This window comes from Oncorhynchus mykiss, chromosome 19, assembly GCF_057628025.1.
Source record: "Oncorhynchus mykiss isolate SJ-2025 chromosome 19, ASM5762802v1, whole genome shotgun sequence".
NCBI lineage: Eukaryota > Metazoa > Chordata > Actinopteri > Salmoniformes > Salmonidae > Oncorhynchus > Oncorhynchus mykiss.
Genome location: NC_143040.1, coordinates 31,714,322 through 31,733,156, shown reverse-complemented (window position 1 = coordinate 31,733,156; position 18,835 = coordinate 31,714,322). Strand labels below are relative to the sequence as shown.

At 41.7% G+C, this 18,835-nt stretch overlaps 1 protein-coding gene across 1 annotated transcript in view; it reads left to right on the top strand.

Moving 5' to 3' along the window:
- Positions 1–18,835, top strand: part of LOC110498671 (BRISC and BRCA1-A complex member 2) — a 170,300-nt gene that overhangs the window by 67,374 nt on the left and 84,091 nt on the right. Inside the window, exons 6-7 of the mRNA XM_090209695.1 lie at positions 5,305–5,499; positions 11,156–11,230. Of these exons, the coding sequence (XP_090065821.1) occupies positions 5,305–5,499; positions 11,156–11,230 (270 nt within the window). The remainder of the gene's footprint in view (positions 1–5,304; positions 5,500–11,155; positions 11,231–18,835) is intronic.

Here is an 18,835-nt window from a genome sequence, read left to right as displayed (position 1 = left end):
CCACAACATAACACCTCCTCCTACCTGCTTTACGGTGGGAAATACACATGTTGAGATCATCTGTTCACCCACACTGTGTCTAACAAAGAGACACGGTTCCACGGCGGCTGGAACCAAAAATCTCCAATTTGCACTCCAGACCAAAGGACACATTTCCACCAGTCTAATGTCCATTCCTTGTTTTTCTTGGCCCAAGCAAGTCTTCTTCTTGTTGGTGTCCTTTAGTAGTGGTTTCTTTGCAGCAATCTGAGGTGCAGTTAACTCTAATGAACTTATCATCTGCAGCAGAGGTAACTCTTGGTCTTCCTTTCCTGTGGCGGTCCTCATGAGAGCCAGTTTATTCATAGCGCTTGATGGTTTTTGCGACTGCACTTGAAGAAACTTTCAAAGCTCTTAAAATGTTTTGCATTGACTGACCTTCATGTCTTAAAGAAGTGATGGACTGTCATTTATCTTTGCTTCTTTGAGCTGTTCTTTCCATATTATGGACTTGGTCTTTTACCCAATAGGGTTATTCAACAAAAATCCAGAAAATCACATTGTATGATTTTTAAGTAATTAATTTGCATTTCATTGCATGACATAAGTATTTGATCACCTACCAACCAGTAAGAATTCCGGCTCTCACAGACTTGTTAGTTTTTCTTTAAGAAGCCCTCCTGTTCTCCACTCATTACCTGTATTAACTGCACCTGTTTGAACTCGTTACCTGTATAAAAGACACCTGTCCACACACTCAATCAAAAAGACTCCAACCTCTCCACAATGGCCAAGACCAGAGAGGGTGTAAGGACCTCAGGGGTAAAATTGTAGACCTGCACAAGGCTGGGCTACAGGACAGTATACCCCCCCCCCCCCCCCCCCCCACCTTGTCACAACATAACTGATTGGCACAAACACATTAAAGAAGGAAATACATTCCACAAATTAACTTTTAACAAGGCTTACCTGTTATTTGAAATGCATTCCAGGTGACTATCTCATGAAGCTGGTTAAGAGAATACCAAGAGTGTGCAAATCTGTCATCAAGGCAAAGGGTGTCTACTTTGAAGAATCTCAAATATAAAATATACTTTGAATTGTTTAACACTTTTTTTTTGGATACTGGTTACTACATGTGTTCTTTCATAGTTTTGCTGTCTTCACTTATTATGCAATGTAGAAAAGAGTAGAATCAAATAATAACTGTGGAATGAGTAGCTGGTATTGTATGTATGTATGTATGTAGTCATCCTGTCCCCTTTGCAGAAAAGCATCTCCAAAGAATGATGTTTCCACCTCCATGCTTCACGGTTGGGATGGTGTTGTTGGCTCACGGTTGTACTCATCCTTCTTCTTCCTCCAAACACGGCGAGTGGAGTTTAGACCAAAAAGCTCTATTTTTGTCTCATCAGACCACATGACCTTCTCCCATTCCTCCTCTGGATCATCCAGATGGCCATTGGCAAACTTCAGACGGGCCTGGACATGCACTGGCTTGAGCAGGGGGACCTTGCATGCGCTGCAGGATTTTAATCCATGAAGGCGTAGTGTGTTACTAATGGTTTTCTTTGAGACTGTGGTCACAGCTCTCTTCAGGTCATTGACCAGGTCCTGCCGTGTAGCTCTGGGCTGATCCCTCACCTTCCTCATGATCATTGATGCCCCACGAGGTGAGATCTTGCATGGAGCCCCAGACCGAGGGTGATTGACCGTCATCTTGAACTTCTTCCATTTTCTAATAATTGCGCCAACAGTTGTTGCCTTCTCACCAAGCTGCTTGCCTATTGTCCTGCTTGCCTATTGTCCTGTAGCCCAGCCTTGTGCAGGTCTACAATTTTAACCCTGAGGTCCTTAGACCCTCTCTGGTCTTGGCCATTGTGGAGAGGTTGGAGTCTTTTTGATTGAGTGTGTGGACAGGTGTCTTTTATACAGGTAACGAGTTCAAACAGGTGCAGTTAATACAGGTAATGAGTGGAGAACAGGAGGGCTTCTTAAAGAAAAACTAACTAGTCTGTGAGAGCCGGAATTCTTACTGGTTGGTAGGTAATCAAATACTTATGTCATGCAATGAAATGCAAATTAATTACTTAAAAATCATACAATGTGATTTTCTGGATTTTTGTTGAATTTTGGCCCATTCCTCCTGACAGCGCTGGTGTAACTGAGTCAGGTTTGTAGGCCTCCTTGCTCCAACACGCTTTTTCAGTTCAACCCACAAATTTTCTATGGGATTGAGGTCAGTGCTGTGTGATGGCTACTCCAATACCTTGACTTTGTTGTCGTTAAGCCATTTTGCCACAACTTTGGAAATATGCCCATTTTCCATTTTCCAAATATGCCCATGTCATTGTCCATTTGAAAGACCCATTTACGACCAAGCTTTAACTGATGTCTTGATGTTGCTTCAATATATCCACATAATTTTACCCCCTAATGATGCTATCCATTTTGTGAAGTGCACCAGTCCCTCCTGCAGCAAAGCACCCCCACAACATGATGCTGCCACCCCTGTGCTTCACGGTTGGGATGGTGTTCTTCAGCTTGCAAGCCTCCCCCTTTTTCCTCCTAACATAACGATGTTCATTATGGCCAAACAGTTCTATTTTTGTTTCATCAGACCTACAAACTATAGTTTGTTAACAGGAAATTTGTGGAGTGGTTGAAAAATTAGTTTTAATGACTCCAACCTAAGTGTATCTGAACTTCCGACTTCAACTGTAAATAAGCTATTTCTGTTTTTTAAATGTAATACATTTGCAAAACATCCTACATACCTGTTTTCCTTTTGTCATTATGGGGTATTGTGTGTAGATTTTGTGTTAGAATAAGGCTGTAACTTAACAAAATGTGGAAAAAGTTAAGGGATCTGAATACTTTCCGAATGCACTGTGTAATGGATCTTCCAATGGAATTATCCCTTCATTTAGGCTAGGGCCAGGCGATCCATTTTATATTTTTGTGTGATTTTTATTTTATTTTTTAAATGCCCGCATCACAAGAATGTGAGCGTTTAAATCCGCTTGATCTCATGTGGTATTTTTCGTTTCGTCTCTTTTGCTCCTTGTGTGCTGTGTGCAACTTTCCATTTACACCAGAGATCTGTATATAATGAGGAGATAGTCAGGTCATGTCTCCGCCCTAACAATGGGAGTCGATGTCCCAAAGGCAGGCTTAGGTCCCAAATTAGCCAATAGAAACGCATCAGGCTTATTTTGGACAGATTTAGGCGAGAGTGAAACATCTTGCTTCTGTATCTTTTTCTCTCTTTACACACTTCAAGCACCTACCCCTTCCACTCACGCCAACAAAGATGAGAGATCACTTCTTCCTCTCTGACAAGAACTTTTAACTCAATATTTGCATTTAAGGTTTGGTCCAACAGAATCGGTCATATAGACACCCAAACAAATTGAGACATTATTTTACTGTAATATAGGAGAAGTTAACCTTTCAAATGATACCCTTTTTATGACTTACCTCCTCAAGTTGCGCACAGAGCACACACTAGTAATTACAGGAGTATCAATGAACATTTATTCTAGAGAATGTATGCTCAGTTTGTTGCGCGCTGCATTGCGGTGCCATGTACCACTAGCAGCATTTTACCCAGAGGTTGTTATACCAGCTGTCTGGTTTGTGTTTTATAAATGTGCAATAAGCATAAAACTTAATTATTTAGGGAATTATTATAAGTAACTCGTTTTATTCATGAGAAATAAGGTAGGCCTCTTAATTTCAAAATCGGAACAAATTGGACAGTCAAACATTCTCTTCCAACAGTTTGAGATGGACCTGTTTAGCTAGCAAATAGATCTAAATTGGCTAAACTTTAAATATGAAGATTAGCTGGCTACTCACTAGGAAGTGGGCTTGTGCTTGAGAGGTTATGGTACCGGTGTTCATTTTCTATAATGCCTGCTACAAGAAGTTAGTCATTATTGGCGAACGTGCATTCTGCATGGTTCTGGATAACAAAAAGAGCATTTTCATAAACAGACTTGAAAGACAGATATCAGTGATTATTTTTATAAAATAATTACATTATTAGTGGGTGTTATGGTTGGAAGGTTTATATTTTGCCTAGTTATGCCCTGAATTCATTATATTAATGCTGACTGTTTGAAATGCTGTGTATTTTAACTTTAACCCTTTGACACGTACGAACACACAGCTGTTATCATTGTCATTAGAACGTCTAGTTACGATTGATGCTACAGTCAGCGTTTGAGTGGGCCACTGTTTTTTTCGCAGAAACATTTTGCACAAACACTCTTCACAATGTTATGTCGTCAATGTGAGCAGTTTATTTTTGGATGCAACATACACAGAAGTAGCAACAGCATAACACAATTCTCATCCACATCTGAAAATGTGTTTCACCAAGTCCAGTCTTTGATGCCTAACCAAACCATTGTGTACCAAAACAGTTGGACAGAGAAAAAAATGTTATTGGCCAAGTCCCTGGTATCTTTATCCGCTTCCTTGAAACAATGCTCCTTCCCATCGCTAACTTTTCTTTTTGTGATTTTTCTTTCCTTTACTCTTTCCTCCTCCTCTTTCAACCATTTTGGTGAATGAGGTCAGATAAATGGCATTGGGGCTGGGAATAATGAAAGCATTCCCTGCTAACCGATGTAACGCTGTGTCGCTTCAGGAAGTCCTGTGCTGCTGCCATGTTCCTGTAATACAGGAGGAAGAGAGGGGGTGATTGGGATAACAGTTTGGGATTATTCCAGTAATGGCTGTCTATGGGGCCCGGGTGAACCTTATCTTTGCCAGCCATTGTGTTTTTAATTGCTTTCATCGTGTCAGTTGATTTCTCTCCTCTGACATGGCTAAATGGCCACTATTGTACACAACGTCAAGTCAGTGCCTCGAGTAGGGTTGCAAATCAGGAGGGAATAAGCAGGAATTGCAAAATCCTCCAACCAGGATTTCTGGAAAACCAGGATATTTATTGAAGTTGCTGGAATTTTTCTCTGCAGTTAGTTACCGGAATAGATAGCCACTGTTCATGAATTATGTTATGTCGACCTGAAATGAACATGCTCTTAGTCGTGTAGGCTTTCAGCTATTTTGTTCAAGCTATTTTGTTCACTTTGCACGCAGGCAGAACGAAAAATTATAGATTACAATCTCGCAGCCGGCCATATTAAAGTTAAGAAAGTGGTTTAGTGGTCTTCCCTTTAAACTATCTACATTTGAATGGACTGTCTCTTCAACCCCATCTACATTTGAGTGGACTGTCCCTTTAACTCTATCTAAATTTAAGTGGACTGTCTCTGTAAACCCATCTAATAACCTCTCACTCTCTCTCTCCAGCACCTGGTCCAGTGGGATGCGGGAGACGCGGAGTGCCTGCTGCAGCTGGTGAAGGAGCTGATCCAGCAATACCACCAGTACCAGTGCCAGCGTCTACGCGAGAGCTCCCGGCTGGTCTTCGAGTACGATAGCCTGCTCAAGGACCTCAACTATTGCAGGAGCATGGAGATCTACACCGGGCACAAGAACAGCTGGGTATGCTACATGATACAGCCACATCAAAGGACGTGGTTACAACCACTCAGAGTTGTGCACATTATGTGGCTCAGCATTCATCTTCACTTTGTTTTAAATGTTTGTATACACACACACACAAACATTATTTTTTAGAAGCTTTATATTGGTTTCATCTTATGGACAGACTGATATGAGGCTATAGTTTCTCTGATTCTCTCAAACATTTGACCTCCACATCTAAACTGCATCCTTCCGAGTGGCGCAGCGGTCTAAGGCACTGCATCTCAGTGCTAGACGGGTCACTACAGACCCTGGTTCGATTCGAGGCTGTATCACAACCGGACGTGATCGGGAGTCCCATAGGGCGCAATTGGCCTCCCGGCACACAATTGGCCCAGGGTTTAGGGTTTGGCTGGGGTAGGCTGTTATTGTAAATAAAAATTTGTTCTTAACTGACTTGCCTAGTTAAAATAAAAAATCCTATCTAAACCCATAGAAACTGCAGCACCTAGACAGAATGCAGACATACTCCCCCAGTTCAGATAGCTCCAGGGTTAGCAAATGAACAGCAGTGAGGTGAATGTCACTGACATGCCATGTGAAAAGGTGGATTATGCTAGGTGAGGATGCAACGCCCCAAGTGTTTTCCAGAGCAAGGACATGCCATACAGTAGCTAGGTTATTTATCATCAATATGATTACTTAATAGCTGTCTTGGCTGCATCAAGCCAGGATAAGCTAGTTAAGCTAGCTAGCTAGGCTAATTGAGGCTGCATGCGCTTTCTCGTCCTACACAGTTACAAACAACATCAAATCCATTCAGAATATTAAGTGGCAACCTACCTGTTGGCTCTTGGTTGTTGTTGACTATCTTTCTACTTTAACTTTAAATTCCATAATTTTAGTTCCATCTTCCATTGATTATATCTCTTAACTTTTGTCACCACACACACAGAGGCTCTATGACTGTAGCCTATTGTCGCTTTGATGACTTATGATTGGCCAACAACAAGCTACATACTCCTCCCGTGAAAAGCAAGAGCAGCAGCAGAAATGATACAATTTCTCTCTCTCTCTCTCTCTCTCTAGCAGTCGTGTTCAGATCTGTACAGGTCCTTCCAGACAAATCAAATAAAATTACACATACCCGAAACCTGTGACAATCATATCAGATCCAACCCGTGACATTATTTAGAATTCTGGATCCATTCGGGTACAGGTGAATCCGTGGAGACAGCTGATCGTGGACTACAGGAGACAAGAGGGATCATGCCCCCATCCACAACGACAGGGCTGCGGTGGAGAGGGTCAAAAGCTCCTTTCCGTGTACTACACTGAGGACCTGAAATAGTCCCACTACACTGACTCAGTGTCAAACTACACTCAGTGTCAAAGGAAGGCCAAGAAGATAATCAAGGAGCTCAGCCACCCAACCCACAGTCTGTTGACTCTGCTACCTTATAGCAGACAGAGACGGTACAGGTGCGTCAAAGCTGTGACAGGGAGACTGAAAAAAGCCTCATCTGTATCTCCAGGCAATCAGACTGCCTTGCACCTTCAGTCTCATGCCCCATGCATACAGTCATTGAATGCTGGTCACCTCATATTCCGTTCATATACTGTTGTTTACTCACTATGCCTTTAAAAAATATTCACACCCCTTGACTTTTTCCACACTTTGTTGTGTTACAGCCTGAATTTAAAATTCAGATTTTGTGTCACAGATCTACACTGTAATGTCAAAGTGGAATTATATATTTTTTTTATATTTACAAATTGATAAAAAATGAAAAGCTGAAATGTCTTGAGTCATTTTTTTTTATTTAACATTTATTTAACTAGGCAAGTCAGTTAAGAACAAATTCTTATTTATATTGACTGCCTACACCGGCCAAACCCGGACAACGCTGGGCCAATTGTGCGCTGCCCTATGGGACTCCCAATTACGGCCGGTTGTGATACAGCCTGGATTTGAACCAGGGTGTCTGTAGTGACGCCTCGAGATGCAGTATCTTAGGCCGCTGCACCACTCGGGTGCCCCAAGTAGTCAATAAGTATTAAACTTATTTTTTTATGGCAAGCCTAAATAAGTTCAGGAGTAAAAATATGCTTAACAAGTCACATAATAAGTTGCATTTGAACAATAGCGTTAAACATGATATTTAAATGACTACCCTATCTCTGTACCCCACATATACAATTATCTGGTCCCTCAGTCCAGCAGTGAATTTGAAGCACAGATTCAATCACAAAGACCAGGGAGGTTTTCCAATGGTTCGCAACAAACGGCACCTATTGGTAGATTTAAAAAATAAAAACAGACATTAAATATTCCTTTGAGCATGGTGCAGTCATTAATTACACTTTGGATGGTATATTAATATACTCAGTCACTACAAAGATCCATGATCCATTCCTAACTCAGTTGCCAGAGAGGAAGGAAAACGCTCAGCGATTTCACCATGAGGCCAATGGTGATTTTAAAACAGTTACACAGTTTAATGGCTGTGGTAGGAGATAACTGAGGATGGATCAGCAACGTTGAAGTTACTCCACGATACTAACATAAATGAAAGAGTGAAAAGAAGGAAGCCTGTACAGAAAACAATATTCCAAAACATGCATCCTGTTTGCAATAAGGCAAAGTAACACTGCAAAAAAATGTGCAAAGAAATGAACTTTTTATCTTAATTACAAAGTGTTTTGTTTGCGGCAAATCCAACACATTACTGAGTACCACAAGCATGGTGATGACTGCATCATGTTATGGGTATATTTGTCATTGGCAAGGACTAGGGACAGAACAGAGCTAAGCACAGGCAAAAATGTTGAGGAAAAACTAGATCAGTCTGCTTTTCAACAAACATTGGTAGACCGTCACCTTTCAGCAGGACAATTACATAAAACACAAGGCCAAATATACACTGGAGTTGCTTACCAAGACGACATTGAATGTTCCTGACCTAGTTAGTGGCCTAGTTACCGTTTTAACTCACAGCTGTAATCGCTACCAAAGGTGATTCTAACATGTTGAGTACTTCGCTAATGAAGATTTTATGATTTATTTTCCATTAATAAAAAATAAAGTTTGAATTGTTCTTCCACTTTGATAAAGTATTTTGTTTCGATTGTTGACAAAAAAATGACAATTCAATCCATTTAAATCTCACTTTGTAATCTCACATAATAAAATGTGGAAAAAGGGGTGTGAATACTTTATTCTCAACATAACCCTTCCTAATATACCTACTACTACTACTGTACATAGCATTTTCTTTCCAAGTTATATACGGTCTATGCACACCATGTCTTTATATTCTGGATTTTGACAGATGCCCACTTTAATATACATGTACCATTGAAGTCGGAAGTTTACATACACCTTAGCCAAATACATTTAAACTTAGTTTTTCACAATTCCTTACATTTAATCCTAGTGAATTTTTTCAGCTTTTATTTCTTTCATCACATTCCCAGCGGGTCAGATTTTTACATACACTCAATTAGTATTTGGTAGCATCGCCCTTTAATTAGTTTAACTTGGGTCAAATGTTTCGGGTAGCCTTCCACAAGCTTCCCACAATAAGTTGGGTGAATTTTGGCCCATTCCTCCTGACAGCTGGAGGTCTGCCCACAAATCTTCTATGGGATTGAGTTCAGGGCTTTGTGATGGCCACTCCAATACCTTGACTTTGTTGTCCTAAAGCCATTTTGCACCACAACTTTGGACATATGCTTGGGGTCATTGTCCATTTGGAAGACCCATTTGCGACCAAGCTTTAACTTCCTGACTGATGTCTTGAGATGTTGCTTCAATATATCCACCTAAATTTACCTCCTCATGATGCCATCTATTTTATGAAGTGCACCAGTCCCTCCTGCAGCAAAGCACCCCAACATGATGCTGCCACCCCTGTGCTTCACGGTTGGGATGGTGTTCTTCGGCTTGCAAGCATCCCTCTTTTTCCTCCTAACATAACAATCGTCAAACAGTTCTATTTTTGTTTCATCAGACCAGAGGACATTTCTCCAAAAAGTACGATCTTTGTCCCCATGTGCAGTTGCAAACCATAGGCTGGCATTTTTTATGCCGGTTTTGGAGCAGTGGCTTCTTCCTTGCTGAACGGTCTTTCAGGTTATGTCAATATAGGACTCTTTTTACTGTGGATATAGATACTTTTGTACATGTTTCCTCCAGCATCTTCACAAGGTCCTTTGCTGTTGTTCTGGGATTGATTGCACTTTTCACACCAAAGTACGTTCATCTCTAGGAGACAGAACGTGTCTGCTTCCTGAGCGGTATGGCGGCTGTGTGGTACAATGGTGTTTATACTTGCGTGCTATTGTTTGTACAGATGAATACCTTCAGGCATTTGGAAATTGCTCCCAAGGATGAACCAGACTACAAAAAAGAAAATCTGATGTCTTGGCTGATTTATTTTGATTTTCCCATGATGTCAAGCAAAGAGGCACTGAGTTTCAAGGTAGGCCTTGAAATCCATCCACAGGTACAACTCCAATTGATGTCAATTAGCCCATCATAAGCTTCTAAAGACATGACATCATTTTCTGGAATTTTCCAAGCTGTTTAAATGCACAGTCAACTTCTGACCCACTGGAATTGTGATATAGTGAATTATAAGTGAAATAATCTGTCTGTAAACAATTGTTAGAAAAATTATGTCCTAACCGACTTGCCAAAACTATAGTTTGTTAACAAGAAATTTGTGGAGTTGTTGAAAAACAAGTTTTAATGACTCCAACCTAAGTGTATGTAAACTTCCGACATCAACTGTATCTTAATTGGATTGTTAAATTGACCTGTTCTTTAATTTCTTGATTTCTTGTTTAGATTTTCTTTGTTGTTGTTACATTTACATTCTACTGCACTGTTGGAATAAGAATAAGAATAGAATTTAGCTGCACCTGCAATAAGACCTGCATTTCTGTTATGCAACCAATCAACTTTGATTTGACACTACCCACTCATATTGCACATCTAACTAACCTACTACTGTTATGGGACAGAATGTCTTATAGATATGCCTTGATGGAAAAAAATAACAAAAACAGTTGCACAACTAGGAGGATTGCAGATTAGGTTTGCCTCTGAAGGATGTGGTGAGGGTTGGTGTGAGCAACAGACAATGATTTTGTTTTAGTCTACATCTAGGCATTTTATTTTCTGCATTATAAATTTAAACATCCTTTGAATTGGAACAGTTGGTAATTGCATTGATCATTTCTCATGTTTTTTTTTGACTAGTAAATATTCAGAGGCTAAATTACTCAAAATCCAATGAACCTTTAGAGTTTTATAATCATAAAATGAACTGCATTGAATATCCAAAGAGCAAATAGATCCCTAAAATCAGGAAATACATCTCCATCATTTGCCATAAAATAGGCATATTAAGACAAATTAGATTGAAGCAGATTTTCAAATCTGATTTGCAATGCACTCATCTTTAGCCATCCCTAATCATTCCCATGTAGTGCTCCTTTGTTGTTTCAATATGACCTGTGTGTGTGTGTGTGTGTGTGTGTGTGTGTGTGTGTGTGTGTGTGTGTGTGTGTGTGTGTGTGTTACCCAGTGCGTGTGTATTACCCTGTGCGTGTGTATTCTCCATCTGTACACGGTGTGATGTTCTTTTTCCTGTCTCTCGTGTTCCAGGCAGTGGAGTTCTCCGCTCGCTTCCTGCTCAAGCTCCCTGTGGATTTCATCGACATCCCCATCTATCTCCTCAAGGTAACCAACCAACCAACATCCCCTCCTTCATACATGTATTTGCATACACAGAAAGGAATACGAGTTCGTGCGAAGGCAAATTTTCACTGTGTCCTTTATGCATGCAGCACAGCATATACAGTATACAGGGTGTGTTCTAGATACAGAATGTGAGTGTATTGGGGATGGGCATGAGTACTGTAAAACTAAACATGTTATATTGAGAGCGTGGTTAACTATCAGAAAAAATGTACGATTGAAAAATATAAATGCCAACATTTTTTGGCAAGCGCTTCTGATTGGCTGAGGTGGGGCTGTTTCAGGCACATAGCAGGAAGTGGGCACTATCAGCATGGCGGCCAAACACAGCGAAGTTTGGAAGTATTTTGATCCAACTGATGAAACTCATGTACAATGCAAACTATGCAATATCAAGCTGCCCTATCAAAGCACAACTAGCTCCATGAAAATCATATGCTTATCAAGTACAAATACATTATCAAAGGGGGACAAGCAGCAGCAATCTCACATCACATCTTTTGCTACTGCAAAGCGACGCTGTGACCCCGCCAGAGCAGACACGGATTCATGATTGATTCTCAAAAGGCACTTGTTTTTTATTGACTGAATATATACAGTATGGAGCAATTAGATTTGAGTTCATATTTAATTACCTAACCTACCTTTACATTGTCCTTTTGATTCCTAACATAAGGCTTCTAGAAAGTAGTGCCACTGCTGACGTTACAGCCTTTTTGAAGATTGTGTTCCATGATATAATATAATCAAATTTCAATCAAATGTATTTATATAGCCCTTCTTACATCAGCTGATGTCAAAAAGTGCTGTACAGAAACCCAGCCTAAAACCCCAAACAGCAAGCAATGCAGGTGTAGAGGCACGGGGGCTAGGAAAAGCTCCCTAGAAAGGCTGGAACCTAGGAAGAAATCTGGAGAGGAACCAGGCTATGAGGGGTGGCCAGACTTCTTCTGGCTGTGCAGGGTGGACTGGAGACAGCAAGGAGTCATGAGGCATGGTCCAAGGGCTCAGGTCCTCCGAGAGAGAGAAAGAGAATTAGAGAGAGCTGTAATATCTTAAATTCACACAGGACACGGGATAAGACAAGAGGAATAGTCCAGATATATATAGACTGAATCTTGCCCCCGGACACAAACTACTACAGCATAAATACTGGAGGCTGAGACACGATGGGTCAGGAGACACTGTGCCCTGTCTGACGATACCCCGGACAGGACCAAACAGGCAGGATAAACCCCACCCACTTTGCCAAAGCACAGCCCCCACACCACCATATCTTCAACCATCAACTTATTATCCTGAGACAAGGCCAAGTATAGCCCACAAAGATCTCCCCCACATCACAAACCCAAGGGAGGGCACCAATCCGGACAGGAAGATCACGTCAGTGACTCAACCCACTCAAGTGACACACCCCTCCTAGGGATGTCATGGAAGAGCACCAGTAAGCCAGTGACTCAGCCCCTGTAAAAGGGTTTGAGGCAGAGAATCCCAGTGGAGAGAGGAACTGGCCAGCAGAGACAGCAATGGCGGTTTGTTGCTCCAGTGCCTTTCCGTTCACCTTCACACTCCTGAGCCTGACTACACTCAATCATAGGTCCTACTGAAGAGATTAATCGTCATTAAAGACTTAAAGGTCGAGACCACTTCATAAAAATTGAGCTCTATAGGAGAATGTCCTGCCTCCAGCTGTTTGCTTTGAAATTCTAGGGACAGGAGGCCTGCGTCTTATGACCGTAGTGTTTGTGTAGCTATGTACGGCAGGACCATTTCGGAAAGATAGGTAGGAACAAGCCTATGAAATGCTTTGTAGGTTAGCAGTAAAACCTTGAAATCAGCCCTAGCCTTAACAGGAAGCCAGTGTAGAGAGGCTAGCACTGGAGTAATATGATCAAATTTTGGGGTTCTAGTCAAGATTCTAGCAGCCGTGTTTAGCACTAACTGAAGTTTATTTAGTGCTTTATCCGGGTAGCTGGAAAGTAGAGCAATGCAGTAGTCTAACCTAGAAGTGACAAAAGGATGAATTAATTTGTCTGCATCATTTTTGGACAGAAAGTTTCAGATTTTTGCAATGTTACGTAGATGGAAAAAAAGCTGTCCTTGAAACAGTCTTGATATGTTTGTCTAATGAGAGATCAGGGTCCAGAGTAACACCGAGGTCCTTCAGTTTTATCTGAGACGACTGTACAACCATCAAGATTAATTGTCAGATCTCTTTGTTTCCTGGGACCTAGAACTAGCATCTCTGTTTTGTCAGAGTTTAAAAGTAGAACATTTGCCGCTATCCACTTCCTAATGTCTGAAACACAGGCTTCCAGGGAGGGCAATTTTGGGGCTTCACCATGTTTCATCGAAATGTATGTCGTCCGCAAAGCAGTGAAAAGTTAACATTATGTTTCCGAATGACATTACCAAGAGTTAAAATATATAGTGGAAACAATAGCCTTGAGAAACACCGAAATTTACAAATTTACAATTTACAGAGAACAAACCATCTACAGAGACAAACTGATATCTTTCCGACACATAAGAGCTAAACCAGGCAAGAACTTGTCCGTGTAGTCCAATTAGGGTTTCCAATCTCTCCAAAAGAATGTGGTGATCTATAGTAAAAGCAGCACTAAGGTCTAGGAGCATGAGGACAGATGCAGAGCTTTGGTCTGACGCCATTAAAAGGTTACCACCTTCACAAGTGCAGTCTCAGTCCTATGATGGGGTCTAAAACCAGACTGAAGCATTTCTCATATACATTGTTTGTCTTCAGGAAGGCAGCGCAACAGCTTTTTCTACAATTTTTGAGAGGAATGGGAGATTCAATATAGGCCAATTCATTTTTTATATTTTCTGGGTCAAGGTTTGGCTTTTTCAAGAGATGCTTTATTTTTGCCACTTTTAGTGAGTTTGGTACACATCTGGTCGATAGAGAACCGTTTATTATGTTCAACATAAGAGGGCAAAGCACAGGAAGCATCTCTTTCAGTAGTTTAGTTGGAATGGGGTCCACTATGCAGCTTGAAGGTTTAGAGGCCATAATTATTTTCATCAATGTGTCAAGAGATAAAGTATTAAAAAGTCTCCCTTGATCCGCGGTCCTGGCAGAGTTGTGCAGACTCAGGACAACTGAGCTTTCGAGGAATACGCAGATTTAAAGAAGAGTCCGTAATTTGCAATTTGCTTGATAATGATCATGATCTTTTCGTCAAAGAAGTTTAGGAATTTATCACTGCTGAAGCGAAAGCTATCCTCTCTTGGGGAAATGCTGTTTTTTAGTTAGCTTTGCAACAGTATAAAAAATATATTTTGGATTGTTCTTATTTTCCTCAATTAAGTTGGAAAAATCAGATAATCGAGCAGCAATGAGGGCTCTTCGATATTGCACGGTACTGTCTTTCCAAGCTAGTCGGAAGACTTCCAGTTTGGTGTTGAGCTATTTCCGTTCCAATTTTCTGGAAGCTTGCTTCAGAGCTCAGGTATTTTCTGTATAGCAGTGAGCTAGTTTCTTATGACAAATGGTTTTTAGGGGTGTGACTGCATCTCTAGGGTATTACGCAAGGTTAAATTGAGTTCCTCAGTTCGGTGGTTAGCTGATTTTTGTACTCTGACGTCCTTGTTGGACAAAACCCGATGTCGATGATGGATCCGAAAGCCTTTTGGAGTGGGTCTGTGGACTTTTTCATGTGAATATTAAAGTCACCTAAATGTTGAACATTATCTGCCATGACTACAAGGTCCGATAGGAATTCAGGGAACTCAATGACGAATATGTATATGGCCCAGGAGGCCTGTAAACAGTAGTTATAAAAAGTGATTGTGTAGACTGCATAGATTTCATGACTAGAAGCTCAAAAGACGAAAACGCAGTCTTTTTTTTTGTAAATTGAAATGTTCTATTGTAAATGTTAGCGACACCTCCGCCTTTGCGGGATGCGCGGGGGATATGGTCACTATTGTAGCCAGGAGGCGAGGCCTCATTTAACACAGTAGATTCATCATGCTTAAGCAATGTTTCAGCCGGGCCAATCACATCAAGATTATGATCAGTGATTAGTTCATTGACTGTAACTGCCTTGGAAGTGAGGGATCTAACATTAAGTAGCCCAAATTTGAGATGGGAGATATCACAATCTCAATAATGACAGGAATGGAGGAGGTCTTTATTCCAGTGAGATTGCTAAGGCGAATACCTAGATCGAGGCACAGACATGGTATCAATGGGGATAGCTGAGCTGACTACACTGACTGTGCTAGTGGCAGACTCCACTAAGCCTGGCCTGCACCCTATCTCATTGTGGAGCTAGGGGAGGTAGAACCCTGTCTATGTTCGTAGATAAGATGAGAGTACCCTTCCAGAAAGGATGGAGTCTGTCACTCCTCAACAGGCCAGGCTTGGTCCTGTTTGTAGGTGAGTCCCAGAAAGAGAGCCAATTATCTACAAATTGTATCTTTTGTCCTCTGACTGTTTCATCCTAACATCGTTGGTGCCGACGTGGATAACAATATCCCTATACTCTCTTCGCAACACCATCTTCAGATTAGCCTTAACGTAGGTAGCCCTGCCCCCTGGTTAACATTGTATGATCGCTGGATGATTCTTTTAAAGTCTAGTACTGCGGGTATTGTGGTCGCCAATGACTAGGGTTTTCAATTTGTCAGAGCTAATGGTGGGAGGCTTCGGCGTCTCTGACCCTGTAACGGGAGGAGGAGAAGATCAGAGAAGGCTCGGCCTCTGACTCCGACCTGCTACTTAATTAATTAATGGGGAGGACTGTTTGAAAGTTTGTCGGCTGAATTAAAAAAATATATATATATATATTTCACCTTTATTTAACCAGGTAGGCAAGTTGAGAACAAGTTCTCATTTACAATTGCGACCTGGCCAAGATAAAGCAAAGCAGTTCGACACATACAATGACACAGAGTTACACATGGAGTAAAACAAACATACAGTCAATAATACAGTATAAACAAGTTTATGGCAAAAAAAGGCCATGGTGGCAAAGTAAATACAATATAGCAAGTAAAACACTGGAATGGTAGATTTGCAGTGGAAGAATGTGCAAAGTAGAAATAAAAATAATGGAGTGCAAAGGAGCAAAATAAATAAATAAAAAACAGTAGGGAAAGAGGTAATTGTTTGGGCTAAATTATAGGTGGGCTATGTACAGGTGCAGTAATCTGTGAGCTGCTCTGACAGTTGGTGCTTAAAGCTAGTGAGGGAGATAAGTGTTTCCAGTTTCAGAGATTTTTGGAGTTCGTTCCAGTCATTGGCAGCAGAGAACTGGAAGGGGAGGCGGCCAAAGAAAGAACTGGTTTTGGGGGTGACTAGAGAGATATACCTGCTGGAGCGTGTGCTACAGGTGGGAGATGCTATGGTGACCAGCGAGCTGAGATAAGGGGGGACTTTACCTAGCAGGGTCTTGTAGATGACATGGAGCCAGTGGGTTTGGCGACAAGTATGAAGCGAGGGCCAGCCAATGAGAGCGTACAGGTCACAGTGGTGGGTAGTATATGGGGCTTTGGTGACAAAACGGATTGCACTGTGATAGACTGCATCCAATTTGTTGAGTAGGGTATTGGAGGCTATTTTGTAAATGACATCGCCGAAGTCGAGGATTGGTAGGATGGTCAGTTTTACAAGGGTATGTTTGGCAGCATGAGTGAAGGATGCTTTGCGAAATAGGAAGCCAAATCTAGATTTAACTTTGGATTGGAGATGTTTGACATGGGTCTGGAAGGAGAGTTTACAGTCTAACCAGACACCTAAGTATTTGTAGTTTTCCACGTATTCTAAGTCAGAGCCGTCCAGAGTAGTGATGTGTAGTGAGGTGCAGGTAGCGATCGGTTAAAGAGCATGCATTTAGTTTTACTTGTATATAAGAGCAATTGGAGGCCACGGAAGGAAAGTCGTATGGCATTGAAGCTTGCCTGGAGGGTTGTTAACACAGTGTCCAAAGAAGGGCCAGAAGTATACAGAATGGTGTCGTCTGCGTAGAGGTGGATCAGAGACTCACCAGCAGCAAGAGCGACCTCATTGATGTATACAGAGAAGAGAGTCGGTCCAAGAATTGAACCCTGTGGCACCCCCATAGAGACTGCCAGAGGTCCGGACAGCAGACTTGACACACTGAACTCTATCAGAGAAGTATTTGGTGAACCAGGCGAGGCAATCATTTGAGAAACCAATTTCGACAGATAATTTTAGAAAGAAAGGGTCCAGATTGTCTAGCCCGGCTGATTTGTAGGGGTCCAGATTTTGCAGCTCTTTCAGAACATCAGCTGAACGGATTTGGGAGATAGTGAAATGGGGAAGGCTTGGGCGAGTTGCTGTGGGGGATGCAGTGCTTTTGACCAGGGTAGGAGTAGCCAGGTGGAAAGCATGGCCAGCCGTAGAAAAATGCTTATTGAAATTCTCAATTATGGTGTATTTATCAGTGGTGACAGTGTTTCCTATCTTCAGTGCAGTGGGCAGCTGGGAGGAGGTGTTCTTATTCTCCATGGACTTTACAGTGTCCCAGAACTTTTTTGAGTTAGTGTTGCAGGAAGCAAATTTCTGCTTGAAAAAGCTAGCCTTGGCTTTTCTAACTGCCTGTGTATATTGGTTTCTAGCTTCCCTGAAAGGTTGCATATCACAGGGGCTGTTCGATGCTAATGCAGAACGCCATAGGATGTTTTTGTGTTGGTTAAGGGCAGTCAGGTCTGGAGAGAACCAAGGGCTATATCTGTTCCTGGTTCTAAATTTCTTGAATGGGGCATGCTTATTTAATATGGTGAGGAAGGCATTTAAAAAAATTACCAGGCATCCTCTACTGACGGGATGAGATCAATATCCTTCCAGGATACCCCGGCCAGGTCGATTAGAAAGGCCTGCTCGCTGAAGTGTTTCAGGGAGCGTTTGACAGTGATGAGTGGAGGTCGTTTGACAGCTGACCCATTACGGATGCAGGCAATGAGGCAGTGATCACTAGGATCTTGGTTGAAGACAGCAGAGGTGTATTTAGAGGGCAAGTTGGTTAGGATGATATCTATGAGGGTGCCCGTGTTTAAGGCTTTGGGGAGGTTCCTGGTAGGTTCATTGATAATTTGTGTGAGATTGAGGGCATCAAGCTTAGATTGTAGGATGGCTGGGTTGTTAAGCATATCACAGTTTAGGTCGCCTAGCAGCACGAGCTCTGTAGATAGATGGGGGGCAATCAGTTCACATATGGTGTCCAGAGCACAGCTGGGGGCAGAGGGTGGTCTATAGCAGGCGGCAACGGTGAGAGACTTGTTTTTAGAGAGGTGGATTTTTAAAAGTAGAAGTTCAAATTGTTTGGGTACAGACCTGGATAGTAGGACAGAACTCTGCAGGCTATCTTTGCAGTAGATTACAACACCGCCCCCTTTGACAGTTCTATCTTGTCTGAAAATGTTGTAGTTTGGGATTAAAATGTCAGAATTTTTGGTGGTCTTTCTAAGCCAGGATTCAGACACAGCTAGAACATCCGGGTTGGCAGAGTGTGCTAAAGCAGTGAATAGAACAAACTTAGGGAGGAGGCTTCTAATGTTAACATGCATGAAACCAAGGCTATTACGGTTACAGAAATCATC